Below are 19,556 nucleotides of genomic sequence, written 5' to 3'. Positions count from 1 at the left end.
GTGTGTGTGCGTGCGCCTGTGTGCGCGTGTGTGTGCGTGCGCCTGTGTACGCGTGTGTATGTGTGTGTGTGTGTGTGCGCGTGTGTATGTGTGTGTGTGTGTGTGCGCGTGTGTATGTTGTGTGTGGTGTGTGTGCGTGTGTGTGTGTGTGTGCGCGTGTGTATGTGTGTGTGTGTGTGTGTGCGTGCGTGTGTGTGTGTGTGTGTGTGCGCGTGTGTGTGTGTGTGTGTGTGCGATGTGTGTGATGCCGATATGGAGACAGGGAGCAGCTCACGGTTGGGCTGTCCTCATCGTTCCCAGGTCCCAGGTGGACATCGTGCGTCCTCCTCACACAGCTGCAGGCGGGACGGGAGGGGGAGGGACGGGGGGAGGCGTTATGTAACGGTCAAAGCGCACCGCGGATCGCGGATCGCGGAGGAACTGACACGCTCAGCTGGAAGCTGCTTATTCTCCTTTACGGGGCTGAGCAACGGCTGACGGCTTTCGCCTGGAGGGCCCTCCCTGAATTTAGGAGGAGCCCCCGCCCAGCGGGCAGCCCGGCCCGAGGACTCGCGCACCGTACGACGAGGGCTCGCGCGCGCCCGGGGAGATTTCGGGGAGGGCTTCAGAAAGAAAGCACTGCTCTGTCCCCGGCGTTAAAACCAGCCCGCTGTTACGGGCGCTGATGGGGTGTCTTTGACCTCCCCGGTGTCCCTCTAAGCAGGCTTTTAAAAGTCTTCACTGACAAAAAAAAAAACGGTCCGCTTGACTGTGACAGTGTCGTTCCTGTGGCTTTCAGTGATACGGCTGTAAATCTGTAGTTTTTTTTTTTTTTTTTCCCCCCCCCGGTTTGAATTTATTTCAGCTATCGGTGGAGATTTCGGATTGGTCTTTAAGCTCCCCTTCTGTGCGAGACTGCCCGTGTCAGATGAGGTCAAGTGGTGGATTTATTGAGGGGGAGGAGGGGAGGAGGTGGGTGAGGGAGGTGTAGAATACTCTGTAGATACCAGGTGATTTCTGGCTTTTTTTTTTTTTTGTAAGATGCAAGGTGCATCACATGCACAGCTCTCTAGGGGACTGTAGAGTATCCATGCAATGGTGTGCCTTTACTGATGCTATAATGCACAGGCGTAGGTTTCATTTCAACTGTGGGGGAACAACACACTGCTGGGACCACCTTGTCTTGCATAATCATACGTCATGTCTCACATTTATTTAGCTAGTCTAGCAATTAATTAATATGTAAACATTGGGAGTGACATGTCTCCCTGTCTCCCGCCCAAGCCTGTGTGTACACTAATATATGTTTATGAGATCTATGTGAATAAATTTTAGCTGCTGTCCATCCATTATCTATACCCGCTTATCCTGGGCAGGGTCCATCCATTATCTATACCCGCTTATCCTGGGCAGGGTCCATCCATTATCTATACCCGCTTATCCTGGGCAGGGTCCATCCATTATCTATACCCGCTTATCCTGGGCAGGGTCCATCCATTATCTATACCCGCTTATCCTGGGCAGGGTCCATCCATTATCCATACCCACTTATCCTGAGTAGGGTCCATCCATTATCTACACCCGCTTATCCTGAGCAGGGTCCATCCATTATCTATACCCGCTTATCCTGGGCAGGGTCCATCCATTATCTATACCCGCTTATCCTGGGCAGGATCCATCCATTATCTATACCCGCTTATCCTGGGCAGGGCCGCAGGGGGTGCTGAAGCCTATCCCAACATGCATTCGGGGAGAAGCAGGAATACACCCTGGACAGGCCGCCAATCTATCACATGGCACACACACACACCACTCACTCACCATTCAGTACATATTGTAGTTTGCTCCAGTATACGCGATTCAGTCATCACTGCGTGTAGATGTTCAACAAGGGGGCCGTTTCTCACACAGAATTCCGTAATAAGAACGATGATTTAAAACGTATTAAAATAAAACCGCAGTTTTTTTTATAACCACATTAAAAAAAGCACGAGAGTCACTTTGGACTGCAGCCAGATATCTGTGGTTGGCTTGGGTTTCTCGAAGCGACCGTGAACAAGCACGCTGTGTTGATTTAAACAGCCCTTTGAATATGTTTAATGGGGGGGGGGGGGATTGCAAAATAAAATCTGTTATTCCAAGAGTTATGTTTAACCCCCTGCTACAGTTAATCCCTTTTTTGTGCCAGATAGCTCTGAATGGAACAGGGGAGTATGAAAATGCGTAGCTCTCGCTTGGCATTCTCTGAGATGTAGATTTACTCTTAAGGGTGATTAGGTGGCCAATGTGAAAATGTGATTTTGGCAAAGATGGGATGAGTGCCGTTGTGCTCTTAATGATCATGTGAGTCAGTGCATTGGGTTGGCCGCTGAACACATCGCTGCAACTTGGTTTACTTACGAGCTGTACCTTTAAAAAAAAAAAAAAAGAAAATAAAAAGGAGCTCAGTGGCGACTCCTCTGGTCAGTTGGGAGACTGCACTCTGCTTGCTGCTTGCCATTGTGTCGGCTGTGCAGTTCACTGGTGAAGGAGCCTGTGGATCCCGAAGCTCATATAGGAAATAAAAAATAAACTGGGTGGGGGAAGGGATTCTCAGCTCTGAAGGACCTCTCCAGCTCCACCCTCTTTTTCCCATCCCTCCCCACCCTTCCCTCGTTCCTCCGCTTCTCTTTGCATTTTTTCACTTTTCTCTCCATCCCCCTCCATCTATTTCCATGCCCTCTCATCCTCTTCTCCGTGTCCCTCCTCTCTCTCTCTCTCTTGCTCTCTCTCGATGTCTGCGCCTTGTTTGTTCACGGGGAACAAATGCTGTTACCTAAGTCCCTCTTCCTCGCCATCTTCTCCACTGTGCAGTACCCAATCACAGGGATTACATCACAGGCACTGTCAGTAGGAGAGAGAGAGGGAGAGCGACGGGGGGAGAGAGCGAGAGTGAGAGAGAGAGAGAGCGGGCGGGAGGGAGAGAGAGAGAGCGCAAGAGAGTGAGGGGGAGAGAGCAAGAGAGTGAGAGGGAGGGAGAGAGAAGAGAGAGAGTGAGAGAAAGAGAGCGAGCCTTTGATGCCCCTTTATTAGAACATCGTTGTCAATTCAATACAGTAGAATAAAAGATTTTAAAAATTAAATAATAATGATAATAAAAGAACCAAATAGATTACATCACAGCCACTGTCAGTGGAAGAGAAAGAGAGGGAGGGGGGGGGAAAGAGAGCGAGAGAGAAAGGGAAAGATGAAGAGGGAAGGGCTGAGTCTGTTGCCTCTGTAGGAGTCGGCCGTTTGTGTTGATGTCATGTTGGTGGGGTGTGATGTGAAGCCACACTGAGGGAGCTGGCGGTGGGTCACGGCTGTGCCCAGGTGGAAGGGTGTAGTGTTTTAGTTTATTTGAGGAATTTCATGTGGGTGGGACTAAAACGTATGGCAAGATTGTCCAGGTTAACGCAACGAAAGTCTGGGACTTATTTCCATCGTAGTTCTTGGTGTTCCTGTAGCCCTGGAGAGATGATGACAGGCATCATAGATTTGAACAACGAAGGAACATAAAACAGCATCATATCATATAAGGACGTACAGTAGATTTTTTTGAAATTGTGTGAGCTCATTATAACGTATAACATGATAAGATCCAGATCTTTACACGGGCATGAGTGTGTTTTCATCTCTCTCTCTCTCTCTCTCTCTCTCCCTCCCTCCCTTCCAGTGCACTGTCAAAGCTGTGGACCCTGTAGTACTCTCATGCCTGATTGGGGGGTGGGGATTGTGGGGGGGGGGTTCTTGTCCGTTTCCATCGTGACTGCAAATTGTGTGGAGGCCGCAGTGCAAGCGTACAGTGTTAGGAAAAAGTGCGTCCTTGCGCTACAGAGCATCCATTTTGAAAAAAAGGGTTATTTTTCACTGCAGAGATAAATTGTGTTTGTGTGTGGGGGGAAAAAAATGGTGATAAGCGAGAAATGATTCTGCCAAATTAAATATACGGCCACAGGATGACGCCCACATGTGATTTCAGGTTATGGAAAAAGGCCAAAAGAAAATTAATTTTCGTGGTTTAAATGAGATGGCTGGTTTTGATTTAATTCCCCAGGGCCTGTTTTTATGTCGGGCCTTGTCATGGGTCTTCCTCAGCTGTCAGATCTCAGTCGGCAATTATTGTTCCTTTCTGCTTCGCGGTCCTCCTCGTCAGGAGACGAACGCGCGATTAATAAACGGATTGGCGGAAAGCCGACGAAGAGCGGAACGCTCCTCGCGTCTGCGCGGCAGCCGATCGGGGCTGATCCCAGTGCATTCTGGGAGTTGTAGGCCGGCTCCGTTACGTGTGCGTCAGGCAAGGGGCCCGAACGTTTTGGCCCTGTCCTCTTGCCAGTGGGATCCCTCTGTCCAGTCAACAGGCATCTCAAAAAAAGGGAAGTTAATTTAAAAAGGTTAGTTTCACTGTTAGTGTGGGGAATCATTTTGTGTCCTGTGGTGAATTATGTGTATTGTAGTTTCTCTTCCACTTCCCTATAATGTTCCCATTTTGTGATGGAGCGTAGCTTTGTGCAGTGTTAGCTTCCTGTATGGATGGATGGAAGGGAGGTAGCCGTGTCAAACAGAGACGGGGTTTGTCAGTGAGGTCAGAGAGGATCGGGACATGTGAGAGTCATAACATCAGGGGGGCGGTGTGAATTCCATTTGGAACATTTTAGTTGGGCCTGATGGCCTGAATCCCGTGTGTGTGCGTGTGTGCGTGCATGCGTGCGTGTGTGTGTGTGGAAAGTGTGCTGGTGAGATGGGCAGGGAGTCATGGTGAATGTGGCTCTCTCTCTCTCTCTCTCTCTCTCTCTGCTTTGTACCTTGTTCGCCATCCATGCACACAGCATTCCAAGACTTTGCACACAGCCATTCCAAGTGCTCGCACACAAACACACACACACATGCACACAGCGTTCCAAGCCTTCACACACGCACACACACACACACACAGTGTTCACAAGTCTCTTTTCCTAACGCGTTTTGCCCAAAGCTCTCCCAGCAGTGCTGTCGAGCGGCAGGCTGGCACGGTGGGCATCGTTTCCTGTCTCATGCCAGCCGCCCAGGCGCTCGGTGCCTGGCCCATCTCCAGGGCCTGCCGCGGACCCGTCTGTGCGTTAGCCTGCCGTCACCGGCAGAGCTGCCTGGGCTTTCAGGGCCCGGTGTTACCATTCGGGCATTTTAACCCCCTTCCATCATCATCAATCTCTGCCTTTTAAAACTCTCTGAGTACTGCCTCCCCCCTTTAACTGTAAGACCCATCTGTGATTTCCACACATTGACCGTAGTGTTGAGACCAGAGTCCTGCTGACTGTAAGGTTGGGTTGGTGTGCACAGTCCGCCCGTGCAAAAGTGAGCCAATGTACCGCTGCATTAAAGTCGGAGGGGGCCACAAAAAGGGAGCTCTGCCATTGATCTTGAGGCCCCATCCACCACTGAGTGACGTTATGCACCATCCTGCTGTATTTTTTGTAATATCCCCCCCCCCCCCTCTAGAATTATTAATATTGTCTCCCCTCCTATGACGGCCTTGGGGGCCACACAAGGACATGAGTGGGTCTATAGGCCCCCCCATCAGCTGTACAGTTGGGCTGTGCGTGTGCTGGGCGAAGCAGCTGTAATTAAAGCCGTTTAAATTACAGCTCTGCTGCTTCTGTGGAGCCCTCCTGCTCTGCAGGCCAGTCCCCTGAGTGTCTGTGTGTGTTTGCTCTTTTTGTTTGTTTTTTTTTTGGGTAAGTTTGTGAGCCTGCATGGGCTGTTTGTCCTGGTTTGCTCCTCGCTTCCCGCTTTTTTCAGGCTCTGCTGAAGTGCGCGGGCACACCTGCGTCCAGGTGCACAGGTGAGTTTTTTCGGCGATTTTCACGGGTTGTATTGTGTCTCTCGTTGTCTTGTGTTTTTGACGCTGAGAGAGACCCCGCCCCCCCCCAGGACAAATCACTGGGGCCAGACTGCAGGCTATCAGGCTTTCACATACGGGGGGGGGGGGGGGGGGTGGTCGTCTTAAAATACATCATCAGTGCCCCGTCCTGCCAGCATTGGGCCTAAATATATTTCTTCTTTTAGGAGCAGTCAGCAACAGAAACTGCGCTTAGACTGTGAGCGTAGTTATACAGTACAACACAAGAAAAAGGAAACGCTGCAGTCAGTAGAACTGGCGTTCACAGTGGTGGCGCACGCTGTGCGGTGCTCCTTCTGATCTTTTATGGTGATTCTGGCAGCCGCTCGCCGATGCTCTCGCTTAATGCAGCATAACTATCGGCACGGTGGGCTAATATAGCGCAGCACGGCTTCGTGTAGCATGGCTGACAGCAGTGTGACGCGAGCCTTTTAGTTCAGCGGGCTAACCTTCCTGACAGCGGCAGATGTTCAGATGTTGCGCCTCCACCGCCGTAGCGCTGTGACGGAAGTGGGGCGAGGTCACACCGTAACACGTCTGCATTCCGCTACGGCCACGGCCCCCAGCGAATCCCAGCACAAAGCAAGACTTTTTGCAAAAGAGATTAATTTATTAACAAAAAAGAAATAGTTATATTGCAATTCGTTGCATTCTAGTAGTTGCAAAAAAAAAAGAAAAACAAAGCCCCCCCCTCCCCTCAGCCATCAGGAAGGGTTCCCAACAGGCCAGTCCAGGTAGCCCTACATGCCACTAGGGGCAGCAGAAAGAGTACTGGGGACATATCAGTTTTTACACACTTGCATGGTCACATATTCACACAGTAACACAGTCACAGTCTCATATTCACACAGTAACACAGTCACATGGTCACATATTCACACAGTAGCACAGTCACATGGTCTCATATTCACACAGTAACACAGTCACATGGTCACATATTCACACAGTAGCACAGTCACATGGTCTCATATTCACACAGTAACACAGTCACATGGTCTCATATTCACACAGTAGCACAGTCACATGGTCACATATTCAACACAGTCACAGTCTCATATTCACACAGTAGCTTAGTCACATGGTCTCATATTCACACAGTAACACAGTCACAGTCTCATATTCACACAGTAACACAGCCACAGTCTCATATTCACACAGTAACACAGTCACATGTCGATGGGCAGGTTGTCTGTATATTAGTGTTGGAGTTACCTACGTCGTCCTGTATTTCATTTGCCATTATTCTTGGCGGCGCAGAAAAATCTAACATGAAATTTGTGGTTGGCTTTGAAAACCACTTTAGCTGGCAAGATGATTGATACTGTATTAGTTGTATGAATTCCTATTGCCAATTTTAAAATGGAAAAAAGCCTGCTGCAATTTAACATCTCTGTGCCAAAACAAGCAGACCATTTAGTTGTATACAGTGCAGTAATATCATCATTGTAGAGGCTACAAGGCTACTATGGAGTAAGGTTTACTAAAGTACTTGCTTGATTAATATCGAGTAAACCAGAGAAAAGTGAGCTCTAAGTAAATTCCTTATTCTTGATTTAGTTCAGTTTTATATGCCAAATTTTTTTTGTTTCTGCTGTCGGTGATTTGCTTGCGTTCATTTTCAGTGTGAATCTCAGGTTTCGGTTGGGAGAGAACTGACCGTGGGTATGTTCACACGGTCTGGAATAAACTGGGAGTTTTATGGTGAAGCGTAGTAAAGATTAGCTCTTTCCCTGAGATGAGGACAGACAGCACTGGAGTGCACGGTGCACACGCAGTGCATTGTGGGTCTTCGCTGGCTGCGCTCCGTGTCCTGTCAGATGGCGTTTCTATCCCAGAGATCTCCGCTGGGCCACGCCCCCATGTGTGTGTGGAAAAAGGGGGCGGAGCAAAGCGAGTCGGCCGCGCGCACCCGCGCTGAGTCGAGGGTAACCTGCTGCCATGGCAACGGGAATTCAGCGGCCTTGGGGCGAAAAAATGTATCCGTCCTCCCCCCCTCCCCCCCCCCCGACATCACAAAGGAGGCGAATGAACTTTCTGACCGCGCAACCAGTGAAAGGTTTGTGCTGGAGCCATATGTCTGTTTCACAAGTCCTTTGTTCCACCATAGACAGAACCCATGAGCAAAAAAAGAAAAAAAAAAAGAACTTTCCGGATCCTTTGCTGTATGTGCTGTAGCAGGTTTAGATCTGCGTGGGCATATTCTGCTTTTTGATAAGTTCCTCACTTCACTGGTTCGTGTGGGCTGGGATGCGTTTACGTAATGAATGTTCCTAAATTCTAGAACCTTCCCCGTTGTCAAAAAAACCCCCAAAAAAACGCAGTGGAAGTTCTCAGTCGGGGGTTCTGTCTGAAATAGGGATGCTGTCCAGCCTCACTCCAGGGTCAGCTTCTTGTGCGTGGACATAGGTCCCATCCCGGAGGGACAGGGGGCGACATGTCTCCCCTCAATATCTGAAATGGTCCCCCCAATATTATCATGTTGTATTGGGTCGTACTGTTAGAGCCCCCACCCCCACTAAAAAAGAAAATCCGGAAGAAAAGCCTTGTTTTTTCTCTCCCACTCCCCCCCCCCCCCACACCCCCCATAAAGCGTTTTAATGCCACTGAATGCCAGTAGTTATTAGATATATTGAATACATATCAATAATATCTAATGAATTTCAGTAGTTAAGGAATGTGATTGAATGTTAGTAGTTATTGAATCTGACTGAATGGTGGCAGTTATTGGATGTGACTGAATGTTCTGAGTTATCGAAAGCGATGTGCGTGATCCATTCTCTCAACCCACAGAAAGAGTAACGGTCGTACAGCTACAGAAAATCCATGGAAACATGGTGGACACTCTGAATTAGGCAGAATGGAACAGACGTAAAGATTAATCTTTTTCATACAGCATCACCTCAGTTCGACTGCGCATCCATTGTCCATCCATTGTTTCTATCTTGCTAACCTTGCTGACCAATATTTAAAAAACTATGCACATTTTGACAACAATATTTAATAAAGACTGTGCTCATCAGTCACTGTGTGTCAGTGCTGGTTTTGTTTCATCTCATTGCCAGGTCTGAATTCTCAGACTTAATCTGTTTGGTACGAGAGGGATATTGTTGGAGATTGGTGCTGGTTAAAGAAAAAGACAAAAAATTCCCAAAGCTTTAACCAATGACTGGTAGTCGTGCTCCTCAATTGAGCCGATGGCATTAGAAAATCTTTATGGTCTCAGACTGAGCTGGCGAGTTATAGTGATTGATTTTTGCTCCGGTATTCTGATGTCCAGACAGGCTACACACATGATCTGTGATGTCCAGCTAACATTGCTGTTGTTGTCTGTGGTAGTTTTTTCTCGAACTGATTTTATCTTTTAGGAGTCTGTTGAAATAAATATCACGGTTGGCAAGGTGACAACCGGGCAGCTATGGTAGAGTTTGTGTCTTTTTTTTTATTATACAAGAACAATTCAGATAGCCTTCCCACAGTGCTTTGCTGCCTGTATGATTGAATGTCACACTCCCACCAGCCAAACGGTGGATACTGTAGTTCATGTGTGAGATCACCAGGGTTATGAGATTTTGAGTTACAATATAAATATTATACTACAGTATAAGACTGTGAGAAATCACATTTTCCAATAATCTTTACAATGTATTGTATAAATATATTGTTGACTTATTTTCTGAGCTTGAATTAATCATATATTTCATACAGAAATGTTTTCTTAAATTATAAATTGTAATATTTAAGTATCCTAATTATATACGGTGTGATGTGTAGCGGTTCAAGTTAAGAGTGCTTTTGAGGGGTGTGGAGGACGACAGCATCTCGTTAAGGACTCAAGCCAGCGTCCTTCCAGTTACACGCCCGTGTATGCTGCTCGTAAAAACACAGGAATAGCCAATTACATTATTTAGAACACCCTATAAACTGGGCGAAATGAAAACGCGCGTCGCTCCGTCTAAAATATGATCCGCGTTCATATTTCACGACACGGAGTGCCGCCTTAACCTCGGGGGTTGACGGCGCTGGAGAGAAGACCCCACGGCCCTCTGGGTAATTTGATGCGGCTGTAATTAATCGCCATCGATTTCCTGCGTTCCCCCGGCTGCCCGTCGTCACGCCGGCCTGTCTGCGGCCCCCATTAGTGCACTTATGCTGCGCTGATGTACGGGCTAGCGCAGGCACTTAATCAGACACCTGCGCGGGAACCGCAGGAAGTGTTAAACAGGAAGCACTTAAACCCTGATCTGGGGTCAGCTGGGATGCCCAGGATAGCCCTATAGGACGACAGTGTTAAACAGGAAGCAGTTGAACCCTGACTTGGGGTCAGCTGGCACGCCCAGGATAGCCATATAGGACGGCAGTGTTAAACAGGAAGCAGTTGAACCCTGATCTGGGGTCAGCTGGCACGCCCAGGATAGCCCTATAGGACGGCAGTGTTAAACAGGAAGCACTTAAACCCTGACTTGGGGTCAGCTGGCACGCCCAGGATAGCCATATAGGATGGCAGTGTTAAACAGGAAGCAGTTAAACCCTGATCTGGGGTCAGCTGGCACGCCCAGGATAGCCATATAGGACGGCAGTGTTAAACAGGAAGGAGTTGAACCCTGATCTGGGGTCAGCTGGCACGCCCAGGATAGCCCTATAGGACGGCAGTGTTAAGCAGGAAGCAGTTGAACCCTGATCTGGGGTCAGCTGGCACGCCCAGGATAGCCCTATAGGATGGCAGTGTTAAACGGGAAGCACTTAAACCCTGATCTGGGGTCAGCTGGGATGCCCAGGATAGCCCTATAGGACGGCAGTGTTAAACAGGAAGCACTTAAACCCTGATCTGGGGTCAGCTGGCACGCCCAGGATAGCCCTATAGGACGGCAGTGTTAAACAGGAAGCAGTTGAACCCTGATCTGGGGTCAGCTGGGATGCCCAGGATAGCCCTATAGGACGGCAGTGTTAAACGGGAAGGAGTCGGGCCCCTAATTTAATGTCTGTAGGAATACTCGCAAGGGACTGTGGCACTGAACAGGAATGAATCTGAACTCTTAGGCATATTTTAAAAAATTGAAATGATGAATTCTCAGGCAGTGTGTCATTACACTACATTACAGGCATTTAGCAGATGCTCTTATCCAGAGCGACTTACACAACTTTTTTACATAGCATTTTACATTGTATCCATTTATACAGCTGGATATATACTGAAGCAATTTCGGTTAAGTACCTTGCTCAAGGGTACAACGGCAGTGTCCTACCCAGGAATCGAACCTACGGACCTGCGAACCTTTCGGTTACAAGCCCAGTTCCTTACCCACTGTGCTACACTCCGTTCTTTTAGATTTCAGCTATCTAGTGTGACAGCTGTCTCTGTGACCTTACGGGGCCGCCTCCCTTTCTCAGTTTGTAAATTGAAAAATAAAAAGACGCTGTGTAATACTCTTAGTTTAATTGCGTTTACTGATGACAACGGACCAACATTTAGTCATTACAATGCCCAAAATACTGATTGGCACATCATAGTTAATAAATATTAAGTAATTTGTGAATATTAGAGTGGCGTGGCATTTTTATTTCTAGGCAAAATAGCCTACACCTCATTCCTCATTAATTTTGGGTGCTCATCCAAACTATTTTCGATTTCTGATAAAACTTTAGTGGCCTTTTCTCGAACTCAAGGTCACATGGCAATGCAGATGTATACATATACACACAAAGAGGGGGAAATATATATTTTTATATAATTATATATGTGCAGAGTAAAGCTAGCAGTCGGGAGATACATGCACGCATACACACATACACTCACACACATGCACACACACACACGTATACACACACACACATACACATACACTCACACACATGCACACACAAGCACACACACATCACACACACCCACACATGCCCCCCACCACACATACACACACACACACTACACACCACCCCACCCACACACTACACACACACACTTACACACACCCCCCCCCACGCATACACACACACTTACACACCCCCCACACATACACTCACACACATGCACACACACACACGTATACACACACACACACACACATACACTCACACACATGCACACACGTACGCACACACACACACACACACACACACACACTTACACCCCTCCCCCCCACACACACACACACGCAGGTCTCCAGTCTCACCGGGTCTGTAAACATTCGGTCAGCACGGTTAGCACCCTCGCGCCCGCAGGCCCAGCCTGTGTCTCCGGCGTCTGCGTTGGTGTTTTTAGGAGGACGCTTCCCGCCCCAGTAACGCAGCGCAGCTAGCCGTGTTTTAGCGGATCCGCTTATGAAACCTAATGAATAATTCAGTCCCGCTGCCGCGTGCCGTTATGCAACAGCCCGTGCCAGGGCGTCGCCTCCCCGCCTCCCCGCCTCCTCGCCGCCCGGCGAAGCCACGCCTCACATTTTAACCCCGTCAGTGCTGGAGCGGCCTGTGCCAGCTCCGCCCACAATCCAGGGACTGTCGGAACAGACCTCACACTCTGTCCACCCTGGCTCCCCTGTACACCGTCAGTCAGTTTAGAAACGCCCTTATCTCCTACACAGAAAGCCCATATTATATGATATAATGATCTGAAAGCGCCTGTATTTTTATACTAACCTCCGTTATTCTAGGTGGTAACTCGCTGATGGTGTTAAAAAAATAACACAGGACCGCTGATGTCTTTTTAATGGGTCACTGCTTAAATAGATTGCACTAAAGCACCCTTCTGTTTAAAGGCTCTAGTCTCTGTGCTGTGTTAGCCTGTAATAAAAAAAAAAGAAAAGAAGAAAAAGAACCATAAAAAAAGAGGAAAAAAAATAATAATAATTTGGCTGTAAATCTTCAGCGTGAGAGACGACGGGGGAGTGTTGCTATGGAAACGCTCAAGTAACGCGCGCGACTGGGTGTGATTTTGGGGAGGCGCTCTCCTTTGCAGTGCGTGATTAAGAGATAAACCGCATCGGTTGTGAGGTTCTTCCTCTATAACCTTAAAACTCAAATGCAATTTGGCTTCTCAAGAATCGCGGTTCAGTTTGGTGGGCCTCTGAGTTAGAGAATGGGTAGGAATCCCATCAGTGGGAAACACTGTGTAGCGGTCCAAATGAAAACTGAGGGAATATTTTATTGTGCATCGAGAACTGTATATTACCGGTGCTATAAAATGAACAAAAGAACATTTGAATATGATTTTTTTTTTTAATTAAAAATGATAAATCCCTTAATTTTAAAGATGTGTGCTGCGATGGTTTTAGGTCAGGCCACGGTGTGTTGATTGCCATTGCACAGATGTAGGCCAGGTAGAGACACACTTCTCTCTGTAGGGTTATACCAAAGAGAGGTAGTTGTCACTGTGGTATAAACTGACATCTCTCACTTGGCTGAACACCTCTTCCTTTTTTTTCCCGCCTTTTTTTTTGTGTGCGTTTACACAGGTTGCTTTGAGTGCTGCATCAAGTGTTTGGGCGGGGTCCCCTACGCCTCGTTGGTGGCCACCATCCTCTGCTTCTCGGGCGTGGCCCTCTTCTGTGGGTGTGGCCATGTGGCCCTCACCGGCACGCTCACCATCCTGGAAAACCACTTCTCCAAGGTCGCCAGCGACCACGCCACGGTGACAGACGTGTGAGTATTCCCCTCTCCCTGTGCCATGGCCGGCCCGGGGCATAAATGGTCTATGCGGTTGTTTAGGGCCACAACCGCTAGGGGGGGGGCCACACGATCCAGTGCTTATCTAAGGTAAATAACGTTATTTTAATAATTACGTCATTCATCCCCTATCATGGAACGAGCGGTATAAATTTTAAATGGAATAGCAACAGAACATTTCATAACAGTGTAATGTAAGAAGGATTTACCAAGCGAACATCCCCCCCACCCCCTCCCCCGCTCGACAGACTCCAAAACATCCGCCCCCCGACCCGCCCCCGCTCGAACTCATACCGCAGATTTGTTTAGGGCCACCAAAAACCTAGGGCCGGCCCTGCCCTGTGTGGTCTGTCAGTCAGTCAGTCAGTCAGTCTGTCTGTCTGTCTGTCTGTCTGTCTGTCAATCAGTCAGTCAGTCAGTCAGTCAGTCAGTCAGTCACTCCCCGTTTTATTGTGTCCCCCCTACTTCTCAAACCAAAGTTTTGCCTCTGGCTGAAATGATGGTGCGTCTGGTCCGTGTCGTACAGCTGTGGCTGGTTTGCGGATCGTCATATTTATAGAAACCTTAATGAAGGAGTTCAGTGTCTCCCTTATGGCTCCACGTCACATAACTGGCTCCGAGGATCACTGTCTGAAATATCGTTATTACTGGACTTGTTATCTGCCATTATCTTTTTAACACGGTCCTACAGTCCCAATGGAGCGTAACTTTAAAATGAAGGTGCAGAGGTAACGAGATGGGCCTTTTTAGTGTTTAGATTTAGGGATGCGTTCTGTGGGACGTTCGAAGGGCCATCAAACACTCTAAGTACCCACTATTAATGTGTGTAATGATTGGGGCTGCGATGGCAGTGTAAATGTGCTCACAAGCAGATATGTGACTGAGAGTCCTAAGCAGTGTGTGCGTGTGCGTGTGCGTGTGTGTGCATGTGTGCCTGTGCGTGTGTGCGTGCATGCGTTTGTGTGTGCGTGTGTGTGTATATGTGTTTGTGTGTGCGTGTGTGTGCGCGTGTGTGTGTGTGTGTGCGTGTGTGCCTGTGCGTGCATGTGTTTGTGTGTGTGTGTGTGTGTGCGCGCGTGTGTGTGTGTATATATGTGTGTGTGTGTGTGCATGTGTGTACGTGTATGTGTGTGTGTGTGTGTGTTTCTGTGTGTGTGTGTGTGTGCATGTGTGTACGTGTATGTGTGTGCGTGTGTGTGTATATATGTGTGTGTGTGTGTGTGCATGTGTGTACGTGTATGTGTGTGTGTGTGTGTGTGCGTTTCTGTGTGTGTGTATGTGTGTGGTTGTATGTGTGTCTGTGTTATGTGTTGGTGTGTGTGTGTGCATGTGTGTACGTGTATGTGTGTGTGTGTGTGCGTTTGTGTGTGTGTATGTGTGCATGCGTGCGTGCGCGTGTCTGTCTGTTTGTGCTCATGCAGAGTACAGGTGATGCAGTATGTTATCTACGGGATCGCCTCCTTCTTCTTCCTGTACGGCATCATCCTGCTGGCCGAGGGGTTCTACACCACCAGCGCTGTCAAGGAGCTCCACAGCGAGTTCAAGACCTCCGTCTGCGGACGCTGCATCAGCGGGATGGTACACAGCGCCTACCTTTCACACCCCCTTCCTCTCTCTGTCTCTCCCCCTTCTTCCCTCTCTCTGTCTCTCTGTCTCTCTCCCCCCTCTCTCCCCCACCTCTCTGTCTCTCTGTCTCTCTCCCCCCTCCCCCCCCCTCTCTGTCTCTCTGTCTCTCTCCCCCCTCCTCCCCCCTGTCTCTCTTGTCTCTGTCTCTTCCCCCTCCTTCCCTCTCTCTGTCTCTCTGTCTCTCTCCCCCTTCTCCCCTCTCTCTGTCTCTCTCTGTTCCCCTTCCTCTCTCTGTCTCTCTGTCTCTCCCTCCTTCCTCTCCTCTCTCTCTGTCTCTCTCCCCCTCTCCTGTTTCTCTTCCTCTCTCTCTCTGTCTCTTCCCCCTCCCTCTCTCTGTCTCTCTGTCTCTCTCCCCCCTCCTCCCCCCCTCTCTCTGTCTCTCTTTTACACACTCTCTCTCTCTGTCCCCCCTCCTTCCCTCTCTCTGTCTCCCTGTCTCTCTCCCCCCTCCTTCCTGAGGGTGACAGTGCTGGTAATGAGTTTGAGGGTGACAGTGCTGGTAATGAGTTTGAGGGTGACAGTGCTGGTAATGAGTTTGAGGGTGACAGTGCTGGTAATGAGTTTGAGGGTGACAGTGCTGGTAATGGGTTTGAGGGTCACAGTGCTGGTAATGAGTCACAGGCTGTAATGAGTTTGAGGGTGACAGTGCTGTAGAGTGGGGTGACAGTGTGTATGGTTGAGGGTGACAGTGCTGGTAATGGGTTTGAGGGCACAGTTGGATGGTTGAGGTGACAGTGCTGGTAATGGTTGAGGTAACTGTGAATAGTTGAGGTGCAGTGGTAATGGTTGTGTCTGCAGTAATGGTTTGGTAACAGTGCAGGTAATGGGTTTCAGTGTAACAGTGCAGGTAACGGGGTCTCTCCGTGTCCTGTCCAGTTTGTTTGCCTGACCTACATCCTGGGCGTGGCCTGGCTGGGCGTGTTTGGCTTCTCGGCCGTGCCCGTCTTCCTCTTCTACAACGTGTGGTCCACCTGCGCGGCGATGAGGTCACCGGTGGCCAACATCACCTCCGTGGACACCATCTGCGTGGACGTGCGTCAGTACGGTGAGTAGGTCGCCCGCTGTCCTGCACACCGTCAGTCAGCTTGGGCCAAATCAGGGTCTTAACTGGAGCAGCTGAGTGCAGTGCTCTTCTGTGTCTGCACAAGTCTTACTTTGACCTCATCTATCCATCTATCTGTCCGTCCATCTGTCCATCCCTCTGTCTATCTATTTCTCTCTCTATCTGTGTGTGTCAGTCTGTCTGTCTGTCTCAGTCATACTGCAGAAATGATGAAGTATAACATTTAGAATATAGAGTGACTGGATCATACATTCTTGCATTTCTAAGGGGCTTATTTAAGACCTTTAGCATGTGCAAAAAGCCTCTTATATCACGCAAAGCCAGTGAACGTGACCAATGATTGGTCGTGGTATTTGCTTTGCCCCAATCATTGGTTGTGTTATTAGTTTTAGCATGTGCTAAAGGGTTTTAGACTCTAGACCGGAAAGGTCTCCAGTAAATCCTGCCCTAAGTGTGTAAAAAGCCTGCAGGTGGGATATTTGGAGCTGATAACATCAAAGAGCTCTCCGGAGGGATCTGACCCTTCCCCTCTTCTTCCTCTGTAGGCATCATCCCCTGGAACGCTACGCCGGGGAAAGCCTGTGGATCCACGCTGGGGGACATCTGCACCACCAGTGAGGTGAGGCCTTACATTACATTACAGGCGTTTAGCAGACGCTCTCATCCAGAGCGACTCGCACAACTTTTTACACAGCATTTACACTGCATCCATTTATACGGCTGGATATATACTGAAGCGATGCAGGTTAAGTACTGTACCGTGCTCAAGGGTACAACGGCTGTGTCCTACCTGGGAGTCGAACCTGCAACCTTTAGGTTACAAGACCAGTTTCTTACCCAGTATATACTACAGGCCTTCCAAGCAACTAAACGCTGTACAGAAGACAGTGATAGAACACAGGACCTGACTGTGACGTGTATGCACTTTGTGAAGCGGGGGTGTGAATTAAAATACAAATAATCGATGCAGGACTTGGTTGTGGTGGATGTGATGTATTGAGTTAGTTGCGATGGGTATGTTCTCTGTGAAGCAGAGTAGAGAGAGTAAAAGGTGTCGCTACGGTTAAAATGGTTGGTATGAGTATCTCACTGAGCTGTCTGAAGCTCTCAAATCTTTCATGTACAACACAGTGGACAATATAACAGGGAACACAAACTGCAGGGTGCTACAGAGAGGTCTTGTAGCCTTGTGGCTGAGCACCTGCCTGCTCACTCTCGCACCACTGACTGCGGAAGCTCTCTGTCTCTTGCAGTTCTACCTGTCCTACCACCTGTACATCGTGGCGTGTGCTGGAGCTGGCGCCACGGTCATTGCACTGGTGAGCCCGAATTTTAACCCCGTCTTTGCCCTCCCCCTAGCCCTGCGTGTCCTTATGTTTACGTTCACGGCATGTCGCTCATGTCCATTTCCCAAAACACCCGCTGTGACCACTGTGAGAGAAAAGAACACAAACTGTTACCCTCCACTCAGAAAAAACCCTCACCCTAGCCTGCTGAAAACTCCAGCCTGAGCTGGTCAAGCTGGTTTAAGCTGCGTTTTTCGGACACTTCTAGCCGGCTTTCGCTGGTTGACTCAGTGGTCAGTTCGAGAGCCTTATATGAAATATGGTATATTTCTAAGCAGAACCACTGTTAGAGGGAGAGTTCTATGTTTTGATACGCTGTACATTTAATTGTAATTCTATCATAATTCAGTGTGATTTTGATGTTGCCATCCAGTGTCTAGTGACTAATTATGAGCAAACATCAAGTATCTAAAAAAAAGACTAAACTTAAAGTACATGCTGAAAATGAAGAAACATGGCATCAATTTGATTACTGGTAATTCATGAGAGAGGAAACTGATGCATTTCTTAGTGGAAAATGCTTGTATGGAGGAAAGAACCAAAACAAAGAGAGAGAGAGAGAGAGAGAGAGAAAAAAACAGATCAACAGTACAGCACATTACAGTCTCAGAGACCAGTTGCTATGTCACCAGTTGCTATGTCACCAGTTGCCACGACACCAGTTGCCATGACACCAGTTGCCACGACACCAGTTGCCATCGACACCATGGCTGTTGAGGCCTTGCTCCCGCTGGCCCGCTGTCTCACCCCACCCGTGTCATTTTCTCTTCCACCAGCTGATCTACATGATGGCCACCACTTATAACTATGCCCTTCTGAAGTTTAAGAGTGGAGAAGACTGCTGCACTAAGTTTTAGCCTGTTCTAACTGCACGGGGGAAAAAAAAGCAGTTTGTGGTTTTGTACTAGAGAGTAGAGAGAGCAGCCACTGGACTATAAACAAACAAAACAAATGTAATACAAAAAATAGAAAATAAAAACTCTTTCATTCCCTTTGACATAAAAGTGTAAATAGCAGATTTTAGGCATATTGTAGCATTTGTATCCAGAGACCCAGAGGTGTCATACCCCGGAGGAGGAGGTGTGTCTCTGAATTTCGGAGGCTCCATTTAGAGTGGGACGCCTGGCCTCTGCTTTAGGCCTTATTGTCAGAACTAACCTGTGAGTAAAAAACACTGTTCCCATTTTCAAAGACTCATTTTACACAGCGATTCTCCGTCCCCCTGAGTGCGGACGCTCTCACTAAAGCCCACTCTAAAACAAGTTAATTATTCAGTTGTGAATAGAAAAAGTCACGTTCCTGTTTTCTGAAATGATCTCGACTGAGTCAGACTGTGCAGCTCCTCCGTGGCGAAGCTGTCGAAAAGACCTGCCTTCCCACTGTACTTTCCCCCCTGTCTGCGGTCTCAGCATTGTCAGCTGTACATTTGTACATATTTATAAATGGTGTAGGACAGAAAAGTCAGAACCCGGTCCCCCTCCCTCTTGCCAGGTTCCGTGCCTTACACCAGGGCTGCCCAACCCTGTTGCTGGAGATCTACCATCCCGTAGGATTTCACTCCAACCCTAACAAAGCACCCCTCATTCAACAGCTAGATCAGTGCTGCCCAACCCTGTTTGTGGAGATCTACCGTCCTGTAGGTTTTCACTCCAACCCTAATCTGGCACATCTGATTCTGCTAATTAGCAGCTCAACAAAGATGAGCTTGCTATTGAATGAGGTGTGCTTTGTTAGGGTTGCAGTGAAAACCTACAGGATGGCAGATCTCCAGGAGCAGGGCTGGGCAGCCCTGCCTTACACCACTAGACAGCGCTTGTCGTCTGTACGATGAGGTAAACAATGATAGTGGAGCTGCAGCATTAGTGATTATCCTTCAGAGAGGTAGAAAATATTCATGAAGTAGAGATCTTTATTTTTTCCAAATAATTTCACCTGATTTTGAAATGCAATTAATTCTGCTTTTCTAGACTTGGCTGACAATAGGACAATT

General features: G+C 48.3%; 1 protein-coding gene across 2 annotated transcripts in view; it reads left to right on the top strand.

Annotated features, from left to right (window-relative positions):
* The window catches only part of LOC135240831 (neuronal membrane glycoprotein M6-b-like), a 49,572-nt gene extending 30,016 nt beyond the window's left edge, over positions 1-19,556 (top strand). For both annotated transcript variants that reach the window (XM_064310801.1, XM_064310800.1), the window contains exons 2-7: positions 13,321-13,507; positions 14,953-15,109; positions 16,034-16,202; positions 16,766-16,839; positions 17,474-17,539; positions 18,343-19,556. In XM_064310801.1, coding sequence (XP_064166871.1) covers positions 13,321-13,507; positions 14,953-15,109; positions 16,034-16,202; positions 16,766-16,839; positions 17,474-17,539; positions 18,343-18,423 — 734 coding nt within the window. In that variant the 3' untranslated portion in view covers positions 18,424-19,556. The remainder of the gene's footprint in view (positions 1-13,320; positions 13,508-14,952; positions 15,110-16,033; positions 16,203-16,765; positions 16,840-17,473; positions 17,540-18,342) is intronic.

Source organism: Anguilla rostrata, chromosome 15, assembly GCF_018555375.3.
Source record: "Anguilla rostrata isolate EN2019 chromosome 15, ASM1855537v3, whole genome shotgun sequence".
NCBI classification, from domain to species: Eukaryota; Metazoa; Chordata; class Actinopteri; order Anguilliformes; family Anguillidae; genus Anguilla; species Anguilla rostrata.
Note: the sequence above shows the minus strand (reverse complement) of the source record. Positions and strands in the feature narration are given on the sequence as shown.